At 39.2% G+C, this 21,734-nt stretch overlaps 1 protein-coding gene across 2 annotated transcripts in view; it reads right to left on the bottom strand.

The window, feature by feature from the left end:
* Window positions 1-282: 282 nt before the first annotated feature.
* SNX9 (sorting nexin 9) overlaps window positions 283-21,734 on the bottom strand; it is a 56,507-nt gene continuing 35,055 nt past the window's right edge. For both annotated transcript variants that reach the window (XM_072333324.1, XM_072333323.1), the window contains exons 11-18: window positions 20,073-20,176; window positions 16,997-17,100; window positions 14,289-14,366; window positions 8,293-8,369; window positions 6,891-6,980; window positions 6,183-6,297; window positions 4,710-4,801; window positions 283-2,278 (exon numbers count right to left, since the gene is read on the bottom strand). In XM_072333324.1, the coding sequence (XP_072189425.1) occupies window positions 2,231-2,278; window positions 4,710-4,801; window positions 6,183-6,297; window positions 6,891-6,980; window positions 8,293-8,369; window positions 14,289-14,366; window positions 16,997-17,100; window positions 20,073-20,176 (708 nt within the window). In that variant the 3' untranslated portion in view covers window positions 283-2,230. The remainder of the gene's footprint in view (window positions 2,279-4,709; window positions 4,802-6,182; window positions 6,298-6,890; window positions 6,981-8,292; window positions 8,370-14,288; window positions 14,367-16,996; window positions 17,101-20,072; window positions 20,177-21,734) is intronic.

Genomic DNA, 21,734 nt, shown 5'->3' on the forward strand with positions numbered 1-21,734 from the left:
CTCCTACTGATTTGCAGTCAGGAGGGTTCCATCAACCACGAGCAAGGCTGACCTGAATAACGAAAGCTCACACCATATGCTTAGCCTTGGCTGTTTTGCAGTCAACGAGCACTATTATTACATTCCGATGCCTGCTTTATGGAAGGCAGACGGATGCTTCCTCATTCTTCTGCTGGCCTCCGCGTGAAAGCCAATGAAAAGCTGTAAGGAGGATCTGCCTCACAGGGGATCGCTCTGTGAAAAACGACGTGATGATCTCAAAGAAGAAAAGAAATCTATATAGTCTTGTGGGTATACATAAATATTTATTATCAGTTGTACTTCATTTCACTAGAAGTCCTTCAACAGTTTTCCTTTATCGCCAAAACGTTGCATCTCTGACACAGTCGCTCCTGTCACAGCTTCCCTGCACCGGGAACGCACAGCTTACACGTAGATTCCAAAACAATCCATTCAAGGTAAAGAACCTTCCACTTTAGTGCACATGGAGCTATCCAAAGATTGGTAAAAAGAACCCCCCCCTTCCCCCTCCCAAATGAAGAATTCATTACAAAGAGATTTCATTACCAAAAGTGAATATACAAATGCTAAAAAAAATGCTGGCTTGAAAAAGTGATTTCAGAATGTACTGTACACATTGTAACAATTTATTATATAAGCTGCTTCTGCATGCAAGCAGTTCTTACATTTGGTGTAAAACATTTATACACATTCTTTACAATTTGTACATATTTAAATGGCTGTATCAAACAACACTGCGCTATGGAATTTTGGAAGCGAACAACTAAAATTGGGAGGAGAAAAAGACAAGGTTTATAAAATGTGAACAAAACCCATGACACCGAAAAGCATCTGGACTTAGGCTGAAGTCTCTTACGTTTTGGTTTCAGGTTATTCAGGCAGACCTTGATTTTCCTTCTAGCACACAAAAATAACAGCAATGCAAAATAGAGTAAGGCAACTATTCAAACCTGCAGACCGTACCCGTCTCTCAGAATGGCTTATGGGAAAAATGCCTTTGTTTTAAAGGTTCACTAAAATGTTCATATTCTAGCCATATTTTTTGCAAAAAAAATAAAAAATTGCACTTTGGCTTTTCAGATTGCTTATGGCATTAAATGAATGACTGCAGTTGGTGCCCACTTAGAACAGCGCTGTTCTATAAAGCCCAGGCCCCAGGTGATATTTTAGTACTAAGAAAGGTGCCTTCAACTTCAGATATGATGATCGAAGTACATCTGTGTGATAACTGAGGTACCTTTGCCACCTTTCAGTTTGCATTAGAAGGTAACAGAAAGTAAACCCAAGCTAACAGCACACCACAGTGCTACGTGAAGACCTGAGCTCTGCCAGAACTGGAGGACTTAGATAGGTTTGTGCAGACACCAGGGTCACCTTTACTGAAAGGCTTAGAAACTCACAAAGAGGTACACAGCTCTGAGGAACACCAGTGCCCTATGGCCTAATGTTGTGTGGGTGTCAAAACGCTGGCATGGAAAACTGTTTTTCACACCTTCCTGAATGGCTCTATCCTTGTTTGTACTTTGTTTTTTTACACAGTGCATAGCGAGAAAGAAAGAGCCTGACAGAAGCTCTCAGGTGTTGTGCCACAAGAATAAGGTTTAGTTACAAAGAAAAGAAAGAAGAGCGAATTATATTTACCAGAAGTCACGGTGGGAACAGTCTGCCATGGCCACGTATGGGAAGCAAAACTTCCAACCAGTGTTTTTGCTTAGGAGAGCAAACGTTTGAATGTTTACTAGAAATAGTCACAAATACAATCGCTCCTGGCTACTGAATTGCTAGAGAACTGAATGCACTGAGTAGGAAATCATTTTCCCAAGCTCATCCGCTTCCTCACTTATAAAAATCTTAATTCTGATGCTGACGAAGAATGTTTGGAATAGCGTCTGATAGATGCAAGTCTGCATGAGGCCCATGGCAACATACCAGTTTGATGATTTAGAACCCTATAACCAACAGCATTAACCAGCTGTTTTTGCTTCAATAATGACACAAAGGGGAGAGCACTCAAGATAAAAAAAGAGCACTATCTGCTGGATTCAGGCTGATAAAGTAAACATTTTATGTAATTCTTTTTCTTTTTTTTCCCCCATAACTGATTAGTTTCTTGGCTGGCAAAGGCTAACAAGTTTTTATTGGCGTTGCCCCCAGATCAGAAAAGCACTTCAAGGTGGTTGTTTCTCCATTGTTGACCACTCCTTATTCTCTACATGACAGGAAAGCGGCTGAGTGCCTGCCTCAGCTTCTGTGCAATCTGAAACAAAGAAACCAACATTTAATAGGTAGTCATTTTACTCTATGCAGAAATAACAGTGCAGGCAAGAAATCAAACCAAGTGTTCCCTCATCTTCCAAAAACTGCTGTCTTTCCTCAGTACCCCTCAGCAAGTACAAGACAGTCAATGCTGTTCAGCTGCTTCCTTAACACGACAAATACAACATGGTATCTAAGGGAGTTCCGTGCAGTCCACATATCCCAACTCTGACCTGTTGCTGCCTTCTCCTGAAAAAGACCATGTCAGAACTGTCAACAAAAGCACTGTTTAACAGCAGTAATGAATGGCTTTGGCCTTGGAAGGCAGTCAGCAGAAATATGTAATCAATGAATGTAGCTATTAATGGCTGAAAATTGTTCCTGGCTTTGATATAAGCCACCAGTAATCCCTCATGCTGCTCAGCCTCCAGCAGTCCAACTCTCCCGCACAGTGAGGATCACTGACTTCATTTATTTGACTGCAAATACTCTAAGTTCAAAATACCAGGTGCACTCAGGTATGAGAAACAACAGAACAGTAGTTCTGCTTTGTTTTTTTCTTTTCTCCAAACCTCACTGAATTTGTAAGCTACATCCCTCTTCATGTCATTGTACTATTCAGACAGTCTGTTACAGCAGTTTAGTAAAGCTATACTTTTCACTCAGCTCTAAGCCTAATACAGAGAACTCCCCTTCCAGTTGAGGAGCTATTACAAAAGGTTATTACATGCATGAATTCTCCGTGGCTTGTTTTTTTCCTACACACTGAGACACAGGAAGTACACATCCTGTTAATCATAAAATCACAAGTTGGAAGGGACCCACAAGGGTCACTGAGTTCAAAGCCTGGTTCCACACAAGCCCAACCCCAAATTCAAATCACATAGAGCTCCCTCTGTTGTAATTAGTCTTATCCTTTTCCACACATTCTGAAAGCAACACCAAATTGCTTGGCCCGCTACAAGAAGATCACAGAAAGTCAGTACCATGGGCAGTGCTGTCACCCTGCCTGTTAGGCTACCCAGCAATGCACTATGCACTGGAAAAGCCATAGAATCAAGCACAACTTTCAGGAAGCGCAACCATTTGGCCAAAAGTTCTCTCTGCTGGCCATCTGAACACAGACTGATGCCATGCTAGAAGCTTGTCAGCCATTTCTAAGGATATAAGGAGGGCAGGGGGGCTGCTTTGCTCCATGTTATTGTCACTCCTCTACTTGCTTTGGATCTGACTTGCAGTTTGGCTGGAGGAAAGAATCAATACAGCTTTCTGGAGAGGTGTCTTTACCTTCCATGAAAGATTACACAAGCTTGGTTGTGCCACAAGCCTTCAATTCAGTGGAGCCATAGCTACTCAAAAGGTCTAGTTACCAGTGCACCAATGATGTTCTGATACCCATAATTCAGGGGGACTATAGGAACAAAGCCAGACTTCTTACAAAAATATCTATCTCACTCCTGGAATAGGGCTACACATTAGAACAGAGTTCGTGGGCTCTTTGCACAGTAGCCAGCACCCTACACGTGAACACACATCTGGTCTCTGAGCTGAGTGAAAGAGGAAGATCAGTACAAGGAGACTGTCAAGGCTGCAACTGGATGAGGTTAAGAACTGGGACAAAAGACAGAAGGAATTTAATACGTGCCCAGCTGCATCAGACGAGCCAGAAAAACTGAACAAGGTGACCTGATGAGGGATCTAATGTTTTCAGCAATGGAAGATAGCCACTGAAATGCCACTTCTTGCTGCATGAAGGGCAACCAGTTGCTAATTACTCCTTTATGTCTAGCCAGCTTCTAGTATACTCAGACTCAGATATTTTACCAGCATATCAGACGAGAAAAATTGTTCTCAAGTTGTATTTCATAAAATAGAAAGAATAACATGCATAAGAACAATGTTAAATGAGGACGTACTTCATAGTATCATCATAGTATCATAGTATCGTGCGAGTTGGAAGGGACCTTAGAGATCATCGATCATGCTTTTATTTATTTATTTGTTATTCGCTGTTGTTAAATTTGTTGCAGGAGTTCTTCTTTACAGCATTTTTCAGGACTGAGTTTGGTAATATCTGTGTGCACAAATCTAAAACAAGTTCTTTGTAACCTCAGGACTGGCACTGAGAAAACCAAATGAAACTGACAACAACTAGAAAAACCAAGCTATCAATTAGCACCAACAGAGTTATTCAACGCTGAAATTTAGGTCTAACATCACACAGCCACGCACACACAAATAGCATCTGTAAGGAAATATGTCACTCAGTCTTTCATGGGGGCTTCAACCCCCCCCATCCTTTTCCAATTCTTTTCCAAATAGTGTACTGGGAGAGTTTCATATAGAAGGATGACTAAATATAGTTGAGTATTTCTCATAAAAGTCCAGTAAAGTATATGTCAGGAAAATGGCACCAAAATGCTGCATCTTACCGTTTCATAAAACTGTGCCTGCTGCTCCAAATAAAGACGAATGACACTGTTGTAGTCATAGATCCGGTTACTGTGGAAGTGATTCATCTCAGCTGCAATTAGATCCAGGGGGCAAATCATTCAAGAGAAGTGTTCATAGTTACGAAAGGTTTCCCTTAGTTCAGGTTAGTTACTGTGCAACAAGCTCAACGTCCAGCCCCGCCAGTATATTTACTATTCTCATGCTTCCACAATCTGCTTTGCCTGCAGTGCTCAAGTTATGATGGAACAGATAATAGAATCAATAGGGTGTCAAATACCCACTGCTGAAGCACCAACACTTTCTGGGTAAAGCCAGGTTCTTGTTACAATACTCAGGTGTACAAAGATTTGATAAAGAAAACAAACAGGATTTTGTCTTACTGAGGTTAACTGTTCTATTGTGAAGTTTCTCAAACATACGTGACTAGGGAATTCAGATTTCCAAGGGTATAAATAAGTTAAAGCACAACTGTAAACATTTAGCCGAAACAAAGATACAGCCAGTAGTTTGACCCATTCTTGGCTGAGTGTTTCAGAAGGAATCTGAGAAACTGCACCACTGAAGCCATTCCTTTCACCACTTTCTGCATCCTTTGTCAGATCACAGCTTGTAGCTGAAACAAGTGGAATGTATTTTGAGATATATAGAGGGAAAAAAAAAGCATTTGAGACTGCAACAGCCATCCTAGAGGTCTTTTCCCATGATTACCACTTGAATACAATACTTTTGCATTGTTGCATCCGGGAAGAAAAGATGGGAGAAGGAAGGGGGGTGATTTTTGTTCTTTACTTGGCTCTGTGTGCTGCATTGCCTTCTCCTTGTAAAATACTGAGTACTCTTAGCTTCAAGTCAGCTAAAAGAAAATAAAGCACTCAGCAATGAGTAATCAATGGGGTTCCACTGCAGGCAGTATCAGGATGCACTTCAGAGTCTGGTAACCTGCAGGACTGAACTCCGACTCCTCAATTCACACTTTTTAAGGCGCAGTGTATTACATCTCATATCTCCAATGTCTCTAACCTAAAAAGTTTGCAGAACATCCAGGAAATTAAGTCTTATCTACAAGAGTATGACACTCAACTGGATCACGTCTGATTAAACTCTGAGTCAGAAAAACACTTATGGATGTGCTCAACTGCTTCCTGCACCAAGGCCCATGGCTTTATTTTGAGACTCACTGTGATTTCAAAATGAAAGGAGTAGTAGTCCGGGATGCTCTTACTTTGAATGTCATATTGCTACACAGAACATATACGTTTTGGAAATGCAATTAAAAGCAAACAAACAAAAGAAGAAAAACACAAAGAAGGGAGGCAGAAAAACAGCTGTAATTCTAGGAAAACAAACAAGTACCAACAATCCCTGATAGAACAAAGATTCGTTGCCAAAGTTTTTTACTTAAAGATCCTTTAGCTCTACAATATTGCCATTTACCTCTAAATTTGTTTTACCTTGTAGTGCATAAGCCATTGTGCTCACACGTTTCACCATGTTCTGTTTGTCCTGTGGTGTTATTTTACTGGTTGCAACTAGTTTATCACTTTCCTTCACTCTTTCTATTGCTCCCTGTAGAAACCAAATGAAGAAAGATTAAACGAGTAGCCAACTTAAAGGTCTTCATAGTCATCTAAAATTCCACCAGCCACATTCTGATGTTGCACGCTATATACACAGAATGACTGACAGGTTTGCTACTTTGCTTCACTGCTTGCAAGATGTGACTTAAAACACAGGCAGGAACATAGTAACCATGAAACTGAGTTTGGTAAAGGCTGTAATAAGCAAAGATATATACAGAGAAGACAAAAGGATCAGGTTCCAAAATTCAGCTGAATGACACAGGAGACACCAAAAGCTTCAAACTACAAAATGCCTGTAGAACCTTATCTACATTATACAATATACAGAAAACAAACACCATTTTCCAAGAGACTACAATTCACTGCAATACAACATGATTCAGGAAAACCCTCAAGCTGCAAACAAGAACAGTAAAAAGAAATGCCTCCTCCTTAACAATAGATTTAGATTGCACTTTCCTTTCCATACAGAACAAGATTAAAAAAACCCGCTGTTAATGCTGTTGGGAATAACATTTGCTCTTCCCCATGCAGGTTATTCGACTGCCCAACTCTTATGAGTAAAGGCCCCTCACGTACCTTATGAGCTCCTATGATGTCAGGGAAGCAACCAAGAAATCCCTTATATTCATGATTTGTTTCCATCAGGAAGTGCAGATCTTTCTTTGGCTAATAAATAAAGTATATGTATTATTAAAACTACCTGAGACATTAATATCACAGACACAGTAAAGAAATAATGATGTGTATAAATGGGTTGGGGAACAAAGGGAAGGAAAAGACTAGAGAAAAGTAAATGAAAAGCTTAATTGTTTGTTGCAAATCTTTCCAAATTTAAACAGGTCTTTATTAAAATATAAGGTCTTTGACTGAGCACCAATAAGCAGAAGCCCAGTTCTTTGTTCTCCTTAACACCAGCCTATGAAGTGAGGTGCTTTCCCCTCAAACTCTCATAGGATTTTCTAGTCCTAGCAATTATAATTTCAAGCAACACCACTGCATATATGTGTACCTGCACAGGTGCACCTCTTTAGTTGCTGACTTGTGAGGCTGTTTAAGAGCTTCCACATGCGTCCTTCAAATTAATTTCTATATTTTGGAAATTAATCTCAAACACTGCAAACACTAATTTATAGCTTGAATACCAATACAAAATCTGGATTTATTTAAACTAGATTGTTACTGTAGCAGGCAATTGCACATCAAGATGTAGTGAAAAGTAGCAAGGCCTGGATCTTGTGGATGTTTGGGGAATACAGGGAAAGATGGAATCCTATCCTTGATTATATCTCATTCTGTTGTGTCAGTAATGAAGAAAGTTCACTGACATCAAGAAACAAATACATGTTAAGATAAAGTAATCATTTTAGCACTTTAGAAGCCAAAATGGCTTTCTGTTCCAAGAGAAATACCTCCTTTTGTCCTTCCAAAACTGACAGAATCATAGAATCATTTGAGTTAGAAAGTATCCTTAAAGGCCACCTACTCCAACTCCCCTGCAGTGAACAGGGACACATACAGCTACATCAGGTTACTCAGAGCCTAGTCCATTCTGATTTTAAATGCCTCCAGGGATGGAGCATCCTGATCCAGCACCTCATGACCCTTACTGTAAGAAAAACTTTTTCCTTATTTCCCATCTAAATCTCCCCTCTTTTAGTCTGAAACCATTTTCCCGTGTCCTATCACAAGAGACCTTACTGAAGAGTTTGTCCCTTTCTTTCTTACAGCTGCCCTTTAGATACCAAAAGGCTACTCTCTTTTCTCCACAGTGCCTTCCCCAGGCTGAATAGCCCCAGCTCTCTCAGTATGGTGAGGGTGCATTTAAAAGTATTAACAGCAGTTTCACTTAAGTGGTCTGCATCATTAGCACTTGTTACATTTTAGTAAAAGAAAAAGAGAAAGAATAGTTAGATCCACATAGGCGATGTATTTGAACATGCTATGTCAGTGTGAGCAATGTGTGTCACAGTGCTTTTACCTGATCTGCTACAAGACTGGCAATTTCTTCGTAGGTTTTTCCTGCTTCTGTTATTGCTTCATTGAGATCCGATTCCCCTAGAAGTAAACATCAGTGGTTAAATTACAAGAAGTCACATCTTGATTCAAGACAAGTTTCTGAAATACATTCTTTTATAATTAAACAAGCCTACTCGTCATTTCATAACCCAAGATAATAGAAAGGTTGGAAAAATATTGGTTTTATACCATTAAAGAAGGAAAACTATTAGGATCGTGTAAAAAATGAATACTGAATGGACCATTTACCATGAATGGCACTGTTCTACCATACCAGCACCATTCATTTCCATGCTTCAAAACTATATGTTGTTTAGATATACAGGTATTCTCCCACAGGGAGCATCAGGAAGCCTACCTGAGTAAGAAAAAAGGAAGGAAGAACAATGAGGGTAATGTCAGGAGATAAACCAACAGTGCTCAAGAGAGACCTGCAGTTCTGTGGGTTTTTTAACAAATTATTTTCATACCTGACAAGCAGTACTTTCTCTATAATGCCCTATGGAACAGCGATGCTAGCCTTAAGATCTCCAGCACTCCTGGATCATTATTATTAGAAGGCATGAGAGGGAAAAAGAGGCCCTACTAACATTTTCTCATTGCCAACAAGCTTTCTCAGCTTTTAGGGAACTCCTCTATCATATTTTCAAGTTCAGTAAGAATCTCTGCTTTTGAGAATCAGCTTATAACTTTCATCATCATGTGAAACAAACAAAAGGCTGCACAAGCTACATGTGAAAATACAAACATCACCACAAATCCTAAGCTAGGCAACACCACAAGCACTCATAACACTGTATTACTAGCAGGACATGACTATGTGAAACAAAGACAGAAACAAGCACTACATTCTTGTTTTTTCATGCCACTTCACCTTTCCAAAACAACGTTTTTTGGTGTTGTTTTGTTTTTTTTTGTCCTTGTTACCATGTCCAAAGCACTCAGTCAACAGTACGGAAAGCAAATCAAGGTAGAGAAGGTGGAAAGTTTAATTTGCGGTTATCAAATATTAGCTTATGAAAACGTTACCCTTTCAGACACACCTTGATATTGGGCAGCAGTTAACAGCCTATAAAAAACATTCTGTTTTTACTCTATAGAACATTAATCATCGACTTAACTGAAAATTACCACATCTCCGTTTCATTAGTGATTGAGTCGAACATTAAAATAGTTTCTTCTACTAATTATTAGTAGATTAATTATCTACTAATTAATTATCTACTAATAAATTATTTTATGTCACACAGCATCATTTCATTTCAGCATGTCCTAAAGGAAACGGTAATGACTAAATGTTGTTTCAGGTCTATTGGTCAATTCCTACATTCCATTAGACTAGTTTTATGATGCCAAAAGCTCTGACAGAAGGCTGGTGATCCTAAGCACCAGTAAGTCCAGCAATACAAATGTGGCTAAAGAAACAGCAGTTTTTCTCCAATTTGAGCTTGTTATGATAAAACAAACATAAAACCAACAATAATACCATTGAGAGACCAAAAAAGTATGTAATTCAAAAGTTAACTTCTTCCTTTTAAACTATGAAAAAAATAAATAAATCAGAGAGATCAGTTTCTCAGGGAGGAAAGCGATTTCACTATTTTGGAATTCCACAGGTCTGTGCAAAAGTAACCTTGAGTTTAGCTTAACTGTTGCTTAGGCAACTGCTATATTTCTAGGACAAAACATCGTGTGGTTTTAATTCAATTTAGAAGCCAAGCTGGTCTAGATATTGCTGTTCATTTTGTAATGCCATAAAAAGAAAATGACCTTTCTATCTGAGTATAAGAAAGGAAAAAGAGTGCATGTATTCAAGTAAAAAGAAAACCTCCCTTCTGTGCAGAACTCACCCAAGGGACTTCCATATATCGAAGATGCAAAGATAAGCCCTCCAAACACATGCTTTTGTATGTGGGGGCAGTGAAGCATAGAGTCTGCTGCTTGTAGCAGGAACGGGACTAAGAGTTTCTACTAAGAGCAGAGGCATTCACTCTGCTATGGAAGCGTACCCTTAAAGATATGGGTAAAAGTTGTTCCAGACAGCGGATCACAATAATAGACAGTTACAAGAGTGGCAGAATAATATCTGCAGCTCCTCACATTGCATTCTTGTCTTCTGCAATCTCTTTCTCAGGTAATGCTATGTCAGTCATGCTAAAGTCAGATTTCATCTGTCACTTGCTGCACCCTTCAAGTTAAAATACATATCAGCAGAGTCAGGACATGCTCCATCAATCAGTACCTAAAACCAAGCTATCTTTCTGAAGTTACTGCATGCCATTCACATGCTCTCACAACAGAACAACTCAAATCCCACCAGTACATTGCTTCCATTAATAGCTGTCAGTATGGGTTTTGACAGGAGTCTTGTTACTTGGACAAGTCCATATTCTCAACTTCTCAAGATGCTAAGCTGGGAGTGGGCTGCTCAACTTGAGCCATGAAGGCTGAACCAGGTCCCAGTGCAAGGATATACCAGTATGCTCTTTACTGAATGGAAAAGCAGAAGGCCCACATGCTGCTGACATCTACAATAAAACTTGTTCATTACCTGTATTCCCAAGGGAAACAGAAAGGCCTTCAAAACATTGATTAAAGATGAATCACAGAATCACAGAATTATAGGGGTTGGAAGGGACCTCCAGGGATCATCGAGTCCAACCCCCCTGCCAAAGCAGGCTCCCTACACCAGGTCACACAGGTAGGCGTCCAGGCGGGTCTTGAATATCTCCAGAGAAGGAGACTCCACCACCTCCCTGGGCAGCCTGTTCCAGTGCTCCGTCACCCTCACCGTAAAGAAGTTCTTGCACACATTTGCGCGGAACTTCCTATGCTGAAGTTTCAGCCCATTTCCCCTGGTCCTGTCTCCACGCACTACTGAAAACAGACCAGAATGATGCTTGTAGAAAGACCAGTTAAAATGGCCAATAATATTCTACAGATATTTTAACAGAGTCATAAGGAGAAACTGATATTTTCATTGCTTCACAGGCCTGCCTGCGTGCTGTCACAGGGAAATGAAGAAAGATGTAAAAGCATGAGGAGTCTCATAGAGACATTCAGCAGAGTATCCCTCTGTAGTTCAACTGGTTGGCAGATGCCAACAGTAATCACCTCTGAGGGAATACACCAGCCATGTTAGGGGAACCAATTTTCTATATGGTTTGATTAGAACAGATTTTATTTTTTTTTTTTTAATTTTTGTCAAGAAGTAATTTTTTTTCCCCTTAAAGCATGTTCTAAGAGAATCCAGGAATAGGAATAAGATCAAGATTAAGGTACTAAGAAACAATATATAGTAGCTTTTTTTGGTGGAAAATACATCTGTGATTTGCTATGTTCAACACAGAAGCAGCCTGGAAGGCAAGATGTGCCTGCTGCTAACTGTGACTTACATGCAACTACCTAAGAACATTTTTGAGGGGTGACGTAGGATTAAGAAATTTCACTACAGTGGCATGGCATACCATAGCATTTGGCACCACATAAAAGAAGCTATGCTATTTAAGGCTGCATTAACCACAGATCACCATATGATGCATTAAGATGGGTGGCTTAGTGCCGGGCTGAAATACACTAGTAGACATATTCTGGAACTTTCCAATATATATTTCTGTACCAAGACTGTTCTTTCAAAGTGCTTGTTCCTAAAGCAGACTGGACAGTACAGAGGCCTATGATCAAGTTACAGGAAAACCTTTCAATGTATCATTAACAGATTTAAAAGTACCCTCACCTCTGCAAATACTGGAGCCAAATTCCTTATATGCCCTGTGGGTGGGAATGAATTGATAAGGCTCATTTTGCAGCTTAAGAAAAACAGCTTGAATGAATCAGCTTGACACATGTATCTTGACTGGTGCTATCTTAAACATTTTAGACTCAAGTCAGGAGAGAAGGCAGTGGACATTCAATATAAGGCTTTGCAGAGCAAGCAGGCAGCACTGAAGAAAGAACTAAAGACAACAGAATTGTCCCATACAAACTGCAAATGAACTGACACACCAGATACATTGCTAGAAGTCAGCTACCAACAACTGGAAATGCTCATGTAACCAAATGTATAATTGTCACCTTCAATGGTTTACCCACTTAAACTTCCAGAATTTATCATCACAAGTAAACAAGCACAGGGGAGTTGGGTATCTGAGTCAGGATGAAGTGATTCAACTACCAATAGAAACTGAACTGAATGCCTTTCAGCATAGCTGAAGGAACCAATCTTCTTTATCGAAAGCTCAGAAAAATCATACCCCATACTCAGCCTAGCTGATACTTCTTTGTTTGAAAGAATAGGTTCAGTGCTGCCTTTAAATACTGAGATTAGGAAAGCTGCATTCTATCAGTTTGAATTCAGGAGCTTTTGTCTCTTGCACAGAGCGCAGTCAATCCACAGATCTCTAATTCTAGCAGCCATCAAATGAAACCGTACACGAAGAACAGGCGTGGCAGACTGAAGGTAGCAGTAGCAACATACAAAACAACACATGTACTGCATTTGTTGTCTTTTCCTGAAAATTGAAATTAAACAGACAAGTCCCATGTATTTTTAATTCCGGAAAAAACAAACAAACAAAAAAAGTAAAAGTACACTGCTGTACCAGTTATTAAAAAGAGCAAAATACATGGATACAGATACTATCAGTGAGAAGGGGATTCTCCTCATCTAAACACCAGGATGCAACCTGATGCAGCTGTGCAAACAGCAGCATCCTTGAATCATGGGGTCTACTTTTTTCATACCATCCAAATTGAAATCTTCCTTTGTAAGGCTGATTTACAAGTTTGCATCCTCACTTAAAGCTGTAATTGTTTTTCTTTTACTCCAGTAAAGAATGTGCATTCTAGTTCATACAAATTTTAATCCTTTCACAAGAATTCTTGCAACATATTGTATCTGGATAGGATTTACTGTTTCTTAACTCATGCTGAGTGTACTAACTACGCAAATTCTCTGCTCGGTTTTCATATACAAAAGTAACTTTTTCAGTAAGATGCTACACTCTAATTCTAAATAAGCAATCATCCCGTTGAAGTACAGGACAAAGATGAGAAAACTACAAGAATTATTCCAGTACTTCCAGCATTAGAGGTCCTGAGTTTCAAAATGGATTGCATTTTAATACATGATTTATGGGAAAAAAAGTGTTAATCCAAGTGTAAGAATCAAGGAACACATTGTAGTCCAAACAGTTACTGGTTAACTAAAAGTCCCAAAACAGAAAGATTTCAGGAAGTGTCCATGCTATCAACCTTTAAGGTTTTAGAACACAGCAATTTTGCTATAAAATACAGGAAAAATAACTGTATTTAACCTGAGAATCCCGGAGAGAATATACTCTTTGGCATATGAGGAAATGTTGCCCAGATAACAAATTCAATGCATTAAGTTTGATTTCACAGACTAAAGAGAACCTGAAAAGTCTGCATAAAATAAACTGCAATTGATTCCCTCAGTTTCTCTTGTACAACTGTCATACCCAGTGTGACAAACTCTTTTTCAGGGCCTTAGAAGAAGGAAGCATAAAGGTTGGGAAAGGCAACAGCAGCCAACTCCCCACCTCAGTTAATGGCATACAAAACTTTTGCAGTAAGTTTTTCACCCTTGTGTGGAGTTGTTGTTGCACATGATAGTACTGTAGAAGACATGATACAGCATGTTTTGTCAGTTAATTCAGTGACTAGGTTATATCTTACTGAGATCAAACTAAACTCCATCACTACCAACCTAGCACCTGATTCCAACATGAGAGAAACAACACAAGACTGCAGATTAAAATATAAAAAACCACCATAATAAGCACGGAGCAACAAGGTTTTAGTGGTTTTCCAGAAACATGAGTGATATTTAAATTCAAAAAGGAAAGAATCAAGACCTTTACAAAAAACCACAAACATAGCACAATGTAATTGAAATATATTTTGCTAACTAAAGTACAAATGAAACTGCAGAAGTACCTTGGTAACCACTAGTGCTGAAGACCAGTGCCAGGCTCTGCAGTGCTTTTCCAATCTTCTGGTATTCCTTGGGTAGTGCTGAAAATGACAAAGGGATGGGAATAGAGGGAAACACAAGCAAAAATCTTTAAGATTTAATTTGCAGCATTTCCAAAACTTGAAAGAAGCAAATATCTAAACCAATGAGGTTTTACATCGTTGCTAGTAGTGAGGCATTTACAATCACATTCTCACCCCCTCCACCCTGCTACACAATCTTCAAAACTGGACAAAGCTCTTGCAGTTTGGATTTCTGAAGGCCACAAACAGCTGGGGAGCAGTGTACAAGTGCTGTAAAAAATGCACCGCACATCTAAGCTCGGTCCTCCAACTTACGTGTACAGTGAGATTTTTTTCACCTTATTCTATAAGGAAGGTGACATGGAACAGAAATCTAATATTTTAAAGAGAGGATTAGCTTGCAGAGCTGTAATACCTAAATTCACCTGAAATCATGGATTTGATATTTAAAGAGACTAGAAACCAAGTTTATCTAGGAATAAAAGCTGATGTAATTATGTGAATTGTAAAACAGAATTGAGTCCATTTATTAAAAATATAGGCATAATTTGCTCCCTCATAATAAATTAAAAATAAAAATAAATGATGTACAGGTACGTGTTTATTACCAAAACTGACTACCACTGCTCCAGAGGCCTAAAAAGCAACGTGAGCAGTGAAAGCAGTTATTTTTTGTTGCTGTTGTTTTAAACAAACTACCTATACTGGCAAGGAACAGAAAACAAAACAAAACAGATTTGCCTTTTCTTGTCAAATATTTGTGCTCATGAGGGTAGACAGCAGTTTTTGTTGCTCTAACATTACATACAATTGGATTTTGATTACACTACTGATAATCTGTAAAATCATTTCCCAGTAGTTAGATAATTTATGCAAACTAATGTTTCTTATGGAGCTGGTACCGTTCAGAGTACCAAAGCTCTTTCTTTCAGCCATTAACTCATTGCTGATACCCCAGTGGTAACTCCAGCAAAGAATATTTTCATTCCACTTGTATTTTTGATGTTTTCACTGTCAGTCATTTTTAAATGTTACGGAATGAATGGCATGTAAGTATTGCTCAGGAAGTACCCAAAATACTTCTGATTAGGAGTTCAGACTAGAGCTGACAGGGAATTTAAATTCTTCAGTTTTTCAAGTCCAGATTTTACTATTCTCCTTTTTCCATTCAGTATGAATGTTTGAAAAGTTAGACTTTAAAACTGCCAATCACATCTGACTTTTTTTTTTTTTTAATGCAAGCTAATTAAAAGCTGTGACCATTGGAAGAAATGATTATATACCTAAAATATCATTACATCCCTAAAGCACTTATGCCATAAGTTTAGACAGATTTTAATGGTGAATAGAATAATGAATCACAAGTCTCAGCCAATGTTTAACTACGGTATTTTGGTCATTTTCTTCTGTGACTGCAAAGCAATGCTATTGTTCTAGTCTCTGCTGACAGTCCCTCCTCTTTCCCCTGCCCTTTACTTTCCACCCAGAACTGCCAGTGATCCCCTAGTGAAATGAGGGCTGTACAATGTTAGAGTTGTGTTTTGTGAGGTAAGAGAGTTTAGATTTAGACTATTTTTAATGTTAGCAGCAGGAGGGTAAGTGATGTGCGGAAAGAAACCTTCTTCATCAAGTGGAGAAATGAAAATAGTACAAAACCGTATCCTTCAGGTGCTAACACCATCACTACCAGAAGAGACTGAGCTCCTACATTTCCCATTCCTGCTAGTCAGCTCCAGACTGCCAACAGCAATGTAAGATTAGATAGCGATGAAGAGATAACTCAGGAGATATTACAAGTCTGGGGACAATGTTCTCTGTGAGAATTAAAAAGTGCAGGGTGGGGAGGGTGGGAGGAAGGAAAGAAAAAAAAAAAAAGTAGATTTGAGTAATATTATATAATGGGCCTCTCGTAGTCAGACACTACAGCCTGCCCTGAAGTATTTATTATGATTCTCAGCTGTAGTACCTGCTTCCTTTAATAGCTGCCTTGTGCTGGCCACAAACACTGAACACTGCTGTGGACTAGGAAATTAGTGCCCAGGCAGTCATAGGGACTTGGTGTGAAGTTCTGCAACCCTAAATATCTGCAAGAAGGAAGAGACAAGATAGGAGAGAAAAGAAAAAAAAAGAAAAAGAAAAAAAAAAGAAAAAAGAATTGGGCTAAAGAATAAGTTATAATCAAATTCCTCAATGTTTTTGTTTTTTTTTTTTAATTAAAAGAAAACTTTTTGAACTCTTTTCATGTTTATATCTCCTCTCCTAGCATGCAAAAATAAAAGGTTAATAAAGTGCAACAATTTATGACTTGATTAAAGACAGGTCTACTTTGCCCACATCACTAAAATGTAGATGAATGACAAATAGAATGGATGCAACAAGGATTTTAGATGGATGACTGGAATTATTTAACTTAAAGTACTTCTAAGCCTATAGGTGGGGATCAGACAGTTCTATTATAGGCAAAAACACCAAAGAAATGAAAAAACTTGCACAACTCATCATCTCAGACACCAAAAACTGCAAGAAATGCATATAATTCTCATTATAATTTAGCATTTCCTTTGGTTTTAAGCTGTGCTTTGACTTACAAAAGAAACAAATGGGAGAACAAGACTGAAAACACTATTGAATTCAGAAGAGACACTTACGCCCTGTACACCTCTTCCAGTGCTCCTGTCCCACCGTCAGCAGCTCTTTAACTCCATCATCCATTGCTTTGGTGAACCTACCCACTGCTTCACATTTCTGCTCTCTGGGGCATTTGGAAGAAGCAAAAACAAAAAAGCAATTTAGAGAAATGCATTACTCTAACTTTACACAAAACATCCACAGAGCACTAAATACAAAGAGAAGGACTCCACACTAACAGGAAATTTGATGACAGAGTTACAGGAGCAGCAAAACTCATGTAACACTGAAGAAATACAAGTAATTGTTCCAGACTTTTTTATGGAAATCTATCAAAGTACTAGTAAAACTGTCTCAGTAAATAGCGTCTTTTCACTGAAGAACTATTGAACACTGCAAAACTTTAACCCTGGAACTACTGAACAACCTGATCAGCCCACTTGGAGAAGTTATGACTTTCAAGACTATAAAAAGAATATTTCATGCTTTATTTGAGGCCAAAGTTATCTTATTTGAAAAGAGAACAAAACATTTGAGGAAAAACAGAAAAATACATCACAACTTAGTACCCAAACAGATTGAGAAGTAACATAGTTGAATTAAATGAATAAACAGAAATTGCACAGTCTTAAAGAAGGAAATGACATCTGACCTACTCCATACTGCTCAGTACAGTATGAAGACTGATGCGTAGTTCTCTATAATACCACTACTCTACCTATCTTGACTAGAACAACTAAAATGCTGTAAGTGATCTTCTAAGAAATAAGGTGGGCAAATCACTACATATCTTTCCTTCCCCAGGATGGCAAAACAGAAACAGTAAAGGTAAGGTGACTCCAAAAAGAACGGTCAGACTGTGCTCTCCTCTGTTTTGCTGGTGAGAGCCTGAACTCAAAGAGTTCAAAAAAAATCAAGAGAAAGAACTGACTCTGGAATACTGAATGCTAATTTAATGCAATAAAGTTATACATTATATACAAATATAAAATATATAAATATAAATGTATAGATATATTAAAATGCTGTACTGTCAAAGATTCAGCATGCTGTTCTCACTGTATTTATTTGCATTCTCACTTCTTTCCCTGAAAATGTCATCACATTAAGTCATTATAAAAGTGGTCCTATTTTGGGGCTGATGTTAGGAAACAATGGCATGTTTCAGACACTTTATATGATACTTTATATATCCTTTCTTTATATGAATCAAGGCCTGCTTTCCATTCTTACTATTTAAAATTGGAGTTTCTCATTTAACAATTCCTTCCTAATTAGAAATGAAGAATTAAGGCATTCAACCAGGCTTGACAGCATAGATGTCTGTACTAATGTGTAAGTTCACACAAACATTTTTTTATAGCACCCTGAGAAATTGCCAAGCACTGGAACATAGTGTGGATGGTACACAGCATCAGAGCCACCTTGCAGAGCCAGAAAGGAGGTTCTCAGCAACACCCCAGGCTGCCCACCTCAGAGGCTCTGTTGGAGCTGCCCAGTTTGCAGTAGGTGTTTCTCACAGAAACATTAACAGGACTGATTGTGTGCCCCTGGTGGCGCACGGTGTTAGAACCGCCGCTTGCAACACCAGAGGGCCCGGGTTCGAATCCCCCTTGTGGCGCAAGGGGTAAAACTGCCGCTCTGCTACACTAGAGGGCTCGAATCCCGGGAGTTGGACTTGATGATCTCTAAGGTCCCTTCCAACTCGCACGATACTATGATATGATATGATGGGGTAGGGTTTAGAAGTGATACAGCAATGCTTCTACATGAAGTCTGTCCCACTGGTGGTCTTGCCTAACGTAAAAGAAGTGATGGGCTTCTTGCAAGTGTTCATATCACTGCTTGCTCTCTCTTGGGTACAAGTGGCTTGCAAGCCACTTATCTTCGAAAACTAAACCCCACATATAAACAGCAGAAAAAAGCTGTCATCCTGAATGAGATTTTACAAGCATTTAAATTATATACCTATGGGTATATAAGATGCACTCTGTCCTGCACAAAATCCTCCCTCTGGTTGACCTCCTTAGGCTTTTATACCTCTGGGATAACTATAGCACACCACTTCAGAAAAGCAGATAAGTCTGAAATTCTCATATTCAAAGTGGAAATGACGTATGAACATCCATTCTTTCTAATTAGCACAGAACTGCTACAGCACAGCTATTATGTGTGCCTTAAAAAACACTGCAGCACTTGCATACAGCCCACACTGGGCTATTTCCACCTGTAGGTACACTATTGTTTTTGCTACTATAAATACTTCTAATTCTGTCCCACTAGTTTATTCATCATTTTGGATGCAAAACATTATCCAAATTGCTATGTTCTACAACATGTCATGGATACTGCATACCTATTAAGAAAAATGATGATGCTTGAGTGCAAAAATAACCTGCAAAGTAAATCTCATCTTTTACAGGGTACCAAATTAACATGTCTACCACCAAGAGAATTACACATAAACAACGTATGCGTGTTATAGATACGCACACATAAATTATATATAAATTTACACTTCCAGAAGAATATCAAAAAACGTAATCCATTTTAAATGAAGTTCAGTTGTTTAAATCACTTTAGATTTGAAATGGTTTCTCATGGATTCCAGTCATTACAGTGATACCGTATTTGTATTATGTGCAAGTATTTTTACAGAAATTCTGTTTTCCTTAGTGGTCCACTTATTGTTATCCTAAGCTATCTGGCAGATCTAGCACAGAACTGTTCACAGTTGAAGGATTAAAGAACAAAATATAATTTCATGGATGTGTCAGTAATCTCTCATCAATTACCTTTGCATAAATACTTTCAAGATCAGCATTCAGCTGCTGAGGTCAGAGATATCACGTGGCGTTCCATCCAATTTTGGAAAGATTTTAAAATCTCTTATTCAGTTTTTCAGCTCTGCCTTGATAAGTACCCCTTCAAACTCACGAATGCATGTGTCTATGTTTACTACTTTAGTTTTACATTAACTCAGTATATGTCATCTTCTCAAATGTATAATATCCATTGTAAAAAGCCACACAAATACAAGAAAGCGTAACACAAACCAATCAAAAATATACTAAAACAAACACACCAACACCTTACATTTCTACCATGTCAAGGTCAGGAGCTTCTGGTTCCATTGTGGAAAAGATCATGACTCCTACAGTTTCATCTTTCTCTGCCTTCCGCTTTCCAGTTTTCCACTCCTTGAGGAAAGACAAAAAAGAGAACTGATCATCATTGCTCATTCACCTTTAAGGACGTGCACTTAAACATTGAACAGAATATCTAGGAGAATAGATCACCCACACCTTAAAATCTTTTAAATGAATCACAGAATTGCAGGGGTTGGAAAGGACCTCAAGTTTGTCGAGTCCAACCCCCCTGCTAAAGCAGGATCCCTACAACAGGCCACACAGGTAGGCATCCAGACAGGTCTTAAATATCTCCAAAGGAGAATCCACAGCTTCTCTGGGCAACCTGTTCCTGTGTTTTGTCACTCTTACTGTAAAGAACTTCTTCCACATGTTAGTACAGAACTTCCTATGTTCAAGTTTCAGGCCATCACTCCTCATCCTGTAGCTACACACCACCAAGAAGAGCCTGGCCCTATCCATTTGCCTCCCACCTCCCTTCAGATATTTATGTACATTTATCACATCCCTTCTCAATCTTCTCCACAGGCTGAACAGACCCAGTTTACTCAGCTTTTCCTCATATTGGAGATGCCCCAGGCCTTTTATCATCTTTTTGCCCCTCCAGTGGGCAGGAGATTCCTGTCTTTTTTGAACCGCGGAGACAAGAACTAAATATAATAATCTAAATGCAGCCACACCAGGGCAGAGCAGAGGGGGAGGTTTATCATTCTTAATCTTCTGGTTATACTCTTTTTTAATGCACACCAGGGTACCACTGGCCTTCTTGGCCACAAGGGCACACTGCTGGTTCACTGCCAACCTGCTGGCCACCAGAACTCCCACATTGTTCTCCACAGAACTCATCTGCAGCAGGTCATCCCCTAACCTGCACTGACATATGTGATTATTCCTTCCCAGGTGCAAAACTGCAATTGCCCTTGTTAAATCTCATTAGGTTCCTCCCTGCCCAACTCTCCAGTCTGTTCAGGTCTTGTCAAATGCTAAGACAACCTGCCAGTCTGCCATTTCTCTCAGCTTTTTATCATAAGTAAATCTGCTGAGAGTATACTCTATCCCCTTGTCCAGGCCGTTGATGAAGATGCTGAGCAAGACCAGACCCAGCACCAACATCTAGGGAACACCACTATTTTAAGGCCTCCAATCAGACTCTGCAACACTTATAACAGCTTTTTGAGTAATGCTAGTCAGCCAGTTCTCACTGTCCACTCATCTATCTCACATCTTCTAAGTTTCATAACAAGGATGCCAGAGATGGTGTCAAACGCCTCGTTGAAGCCAAGGTACACAACATCCAATGCTCTCCCCTCATCTACCCAGCCAGTGATCATAGAAGGCTATCAAGCTGGTTGGTCAAGCAATCACCTCTGCCTGTTCTCTCAGCATGTGTGGGTGCATCGCATTGGGGTCTACGGATTTCTGTGAGCTGATTTTGGCTAGTCACTCCCTGACCTCCTCAACCAACAGAAAGTCTTCCTTTACCCAGTCTCTTTCTCCTAACTATAGGACCTGGGATTCCTGAGGGCTAATCACAGCATTAAAGACTGAAGCAAAGAAGGCATTCAGGATCTCTGCCTACTCAGCACTCCTGTTACAAAGGCACCAACCT

Source organism: Excalfactoria chinensis, chromosome 3 (assembly GCF_039878825.1).
Source record: "Excalfactoria chinensis isolate bCotChi1 chromosome 3, bCotChi1.hap2, whole genome shotgun sequence".
Taxonomy (NCBI): Eukaryota; Metazoa; Chordata; class Aves; order Galliformes; family Phasianidae; genus Excalfactoria; species Excalfactoria chinensis.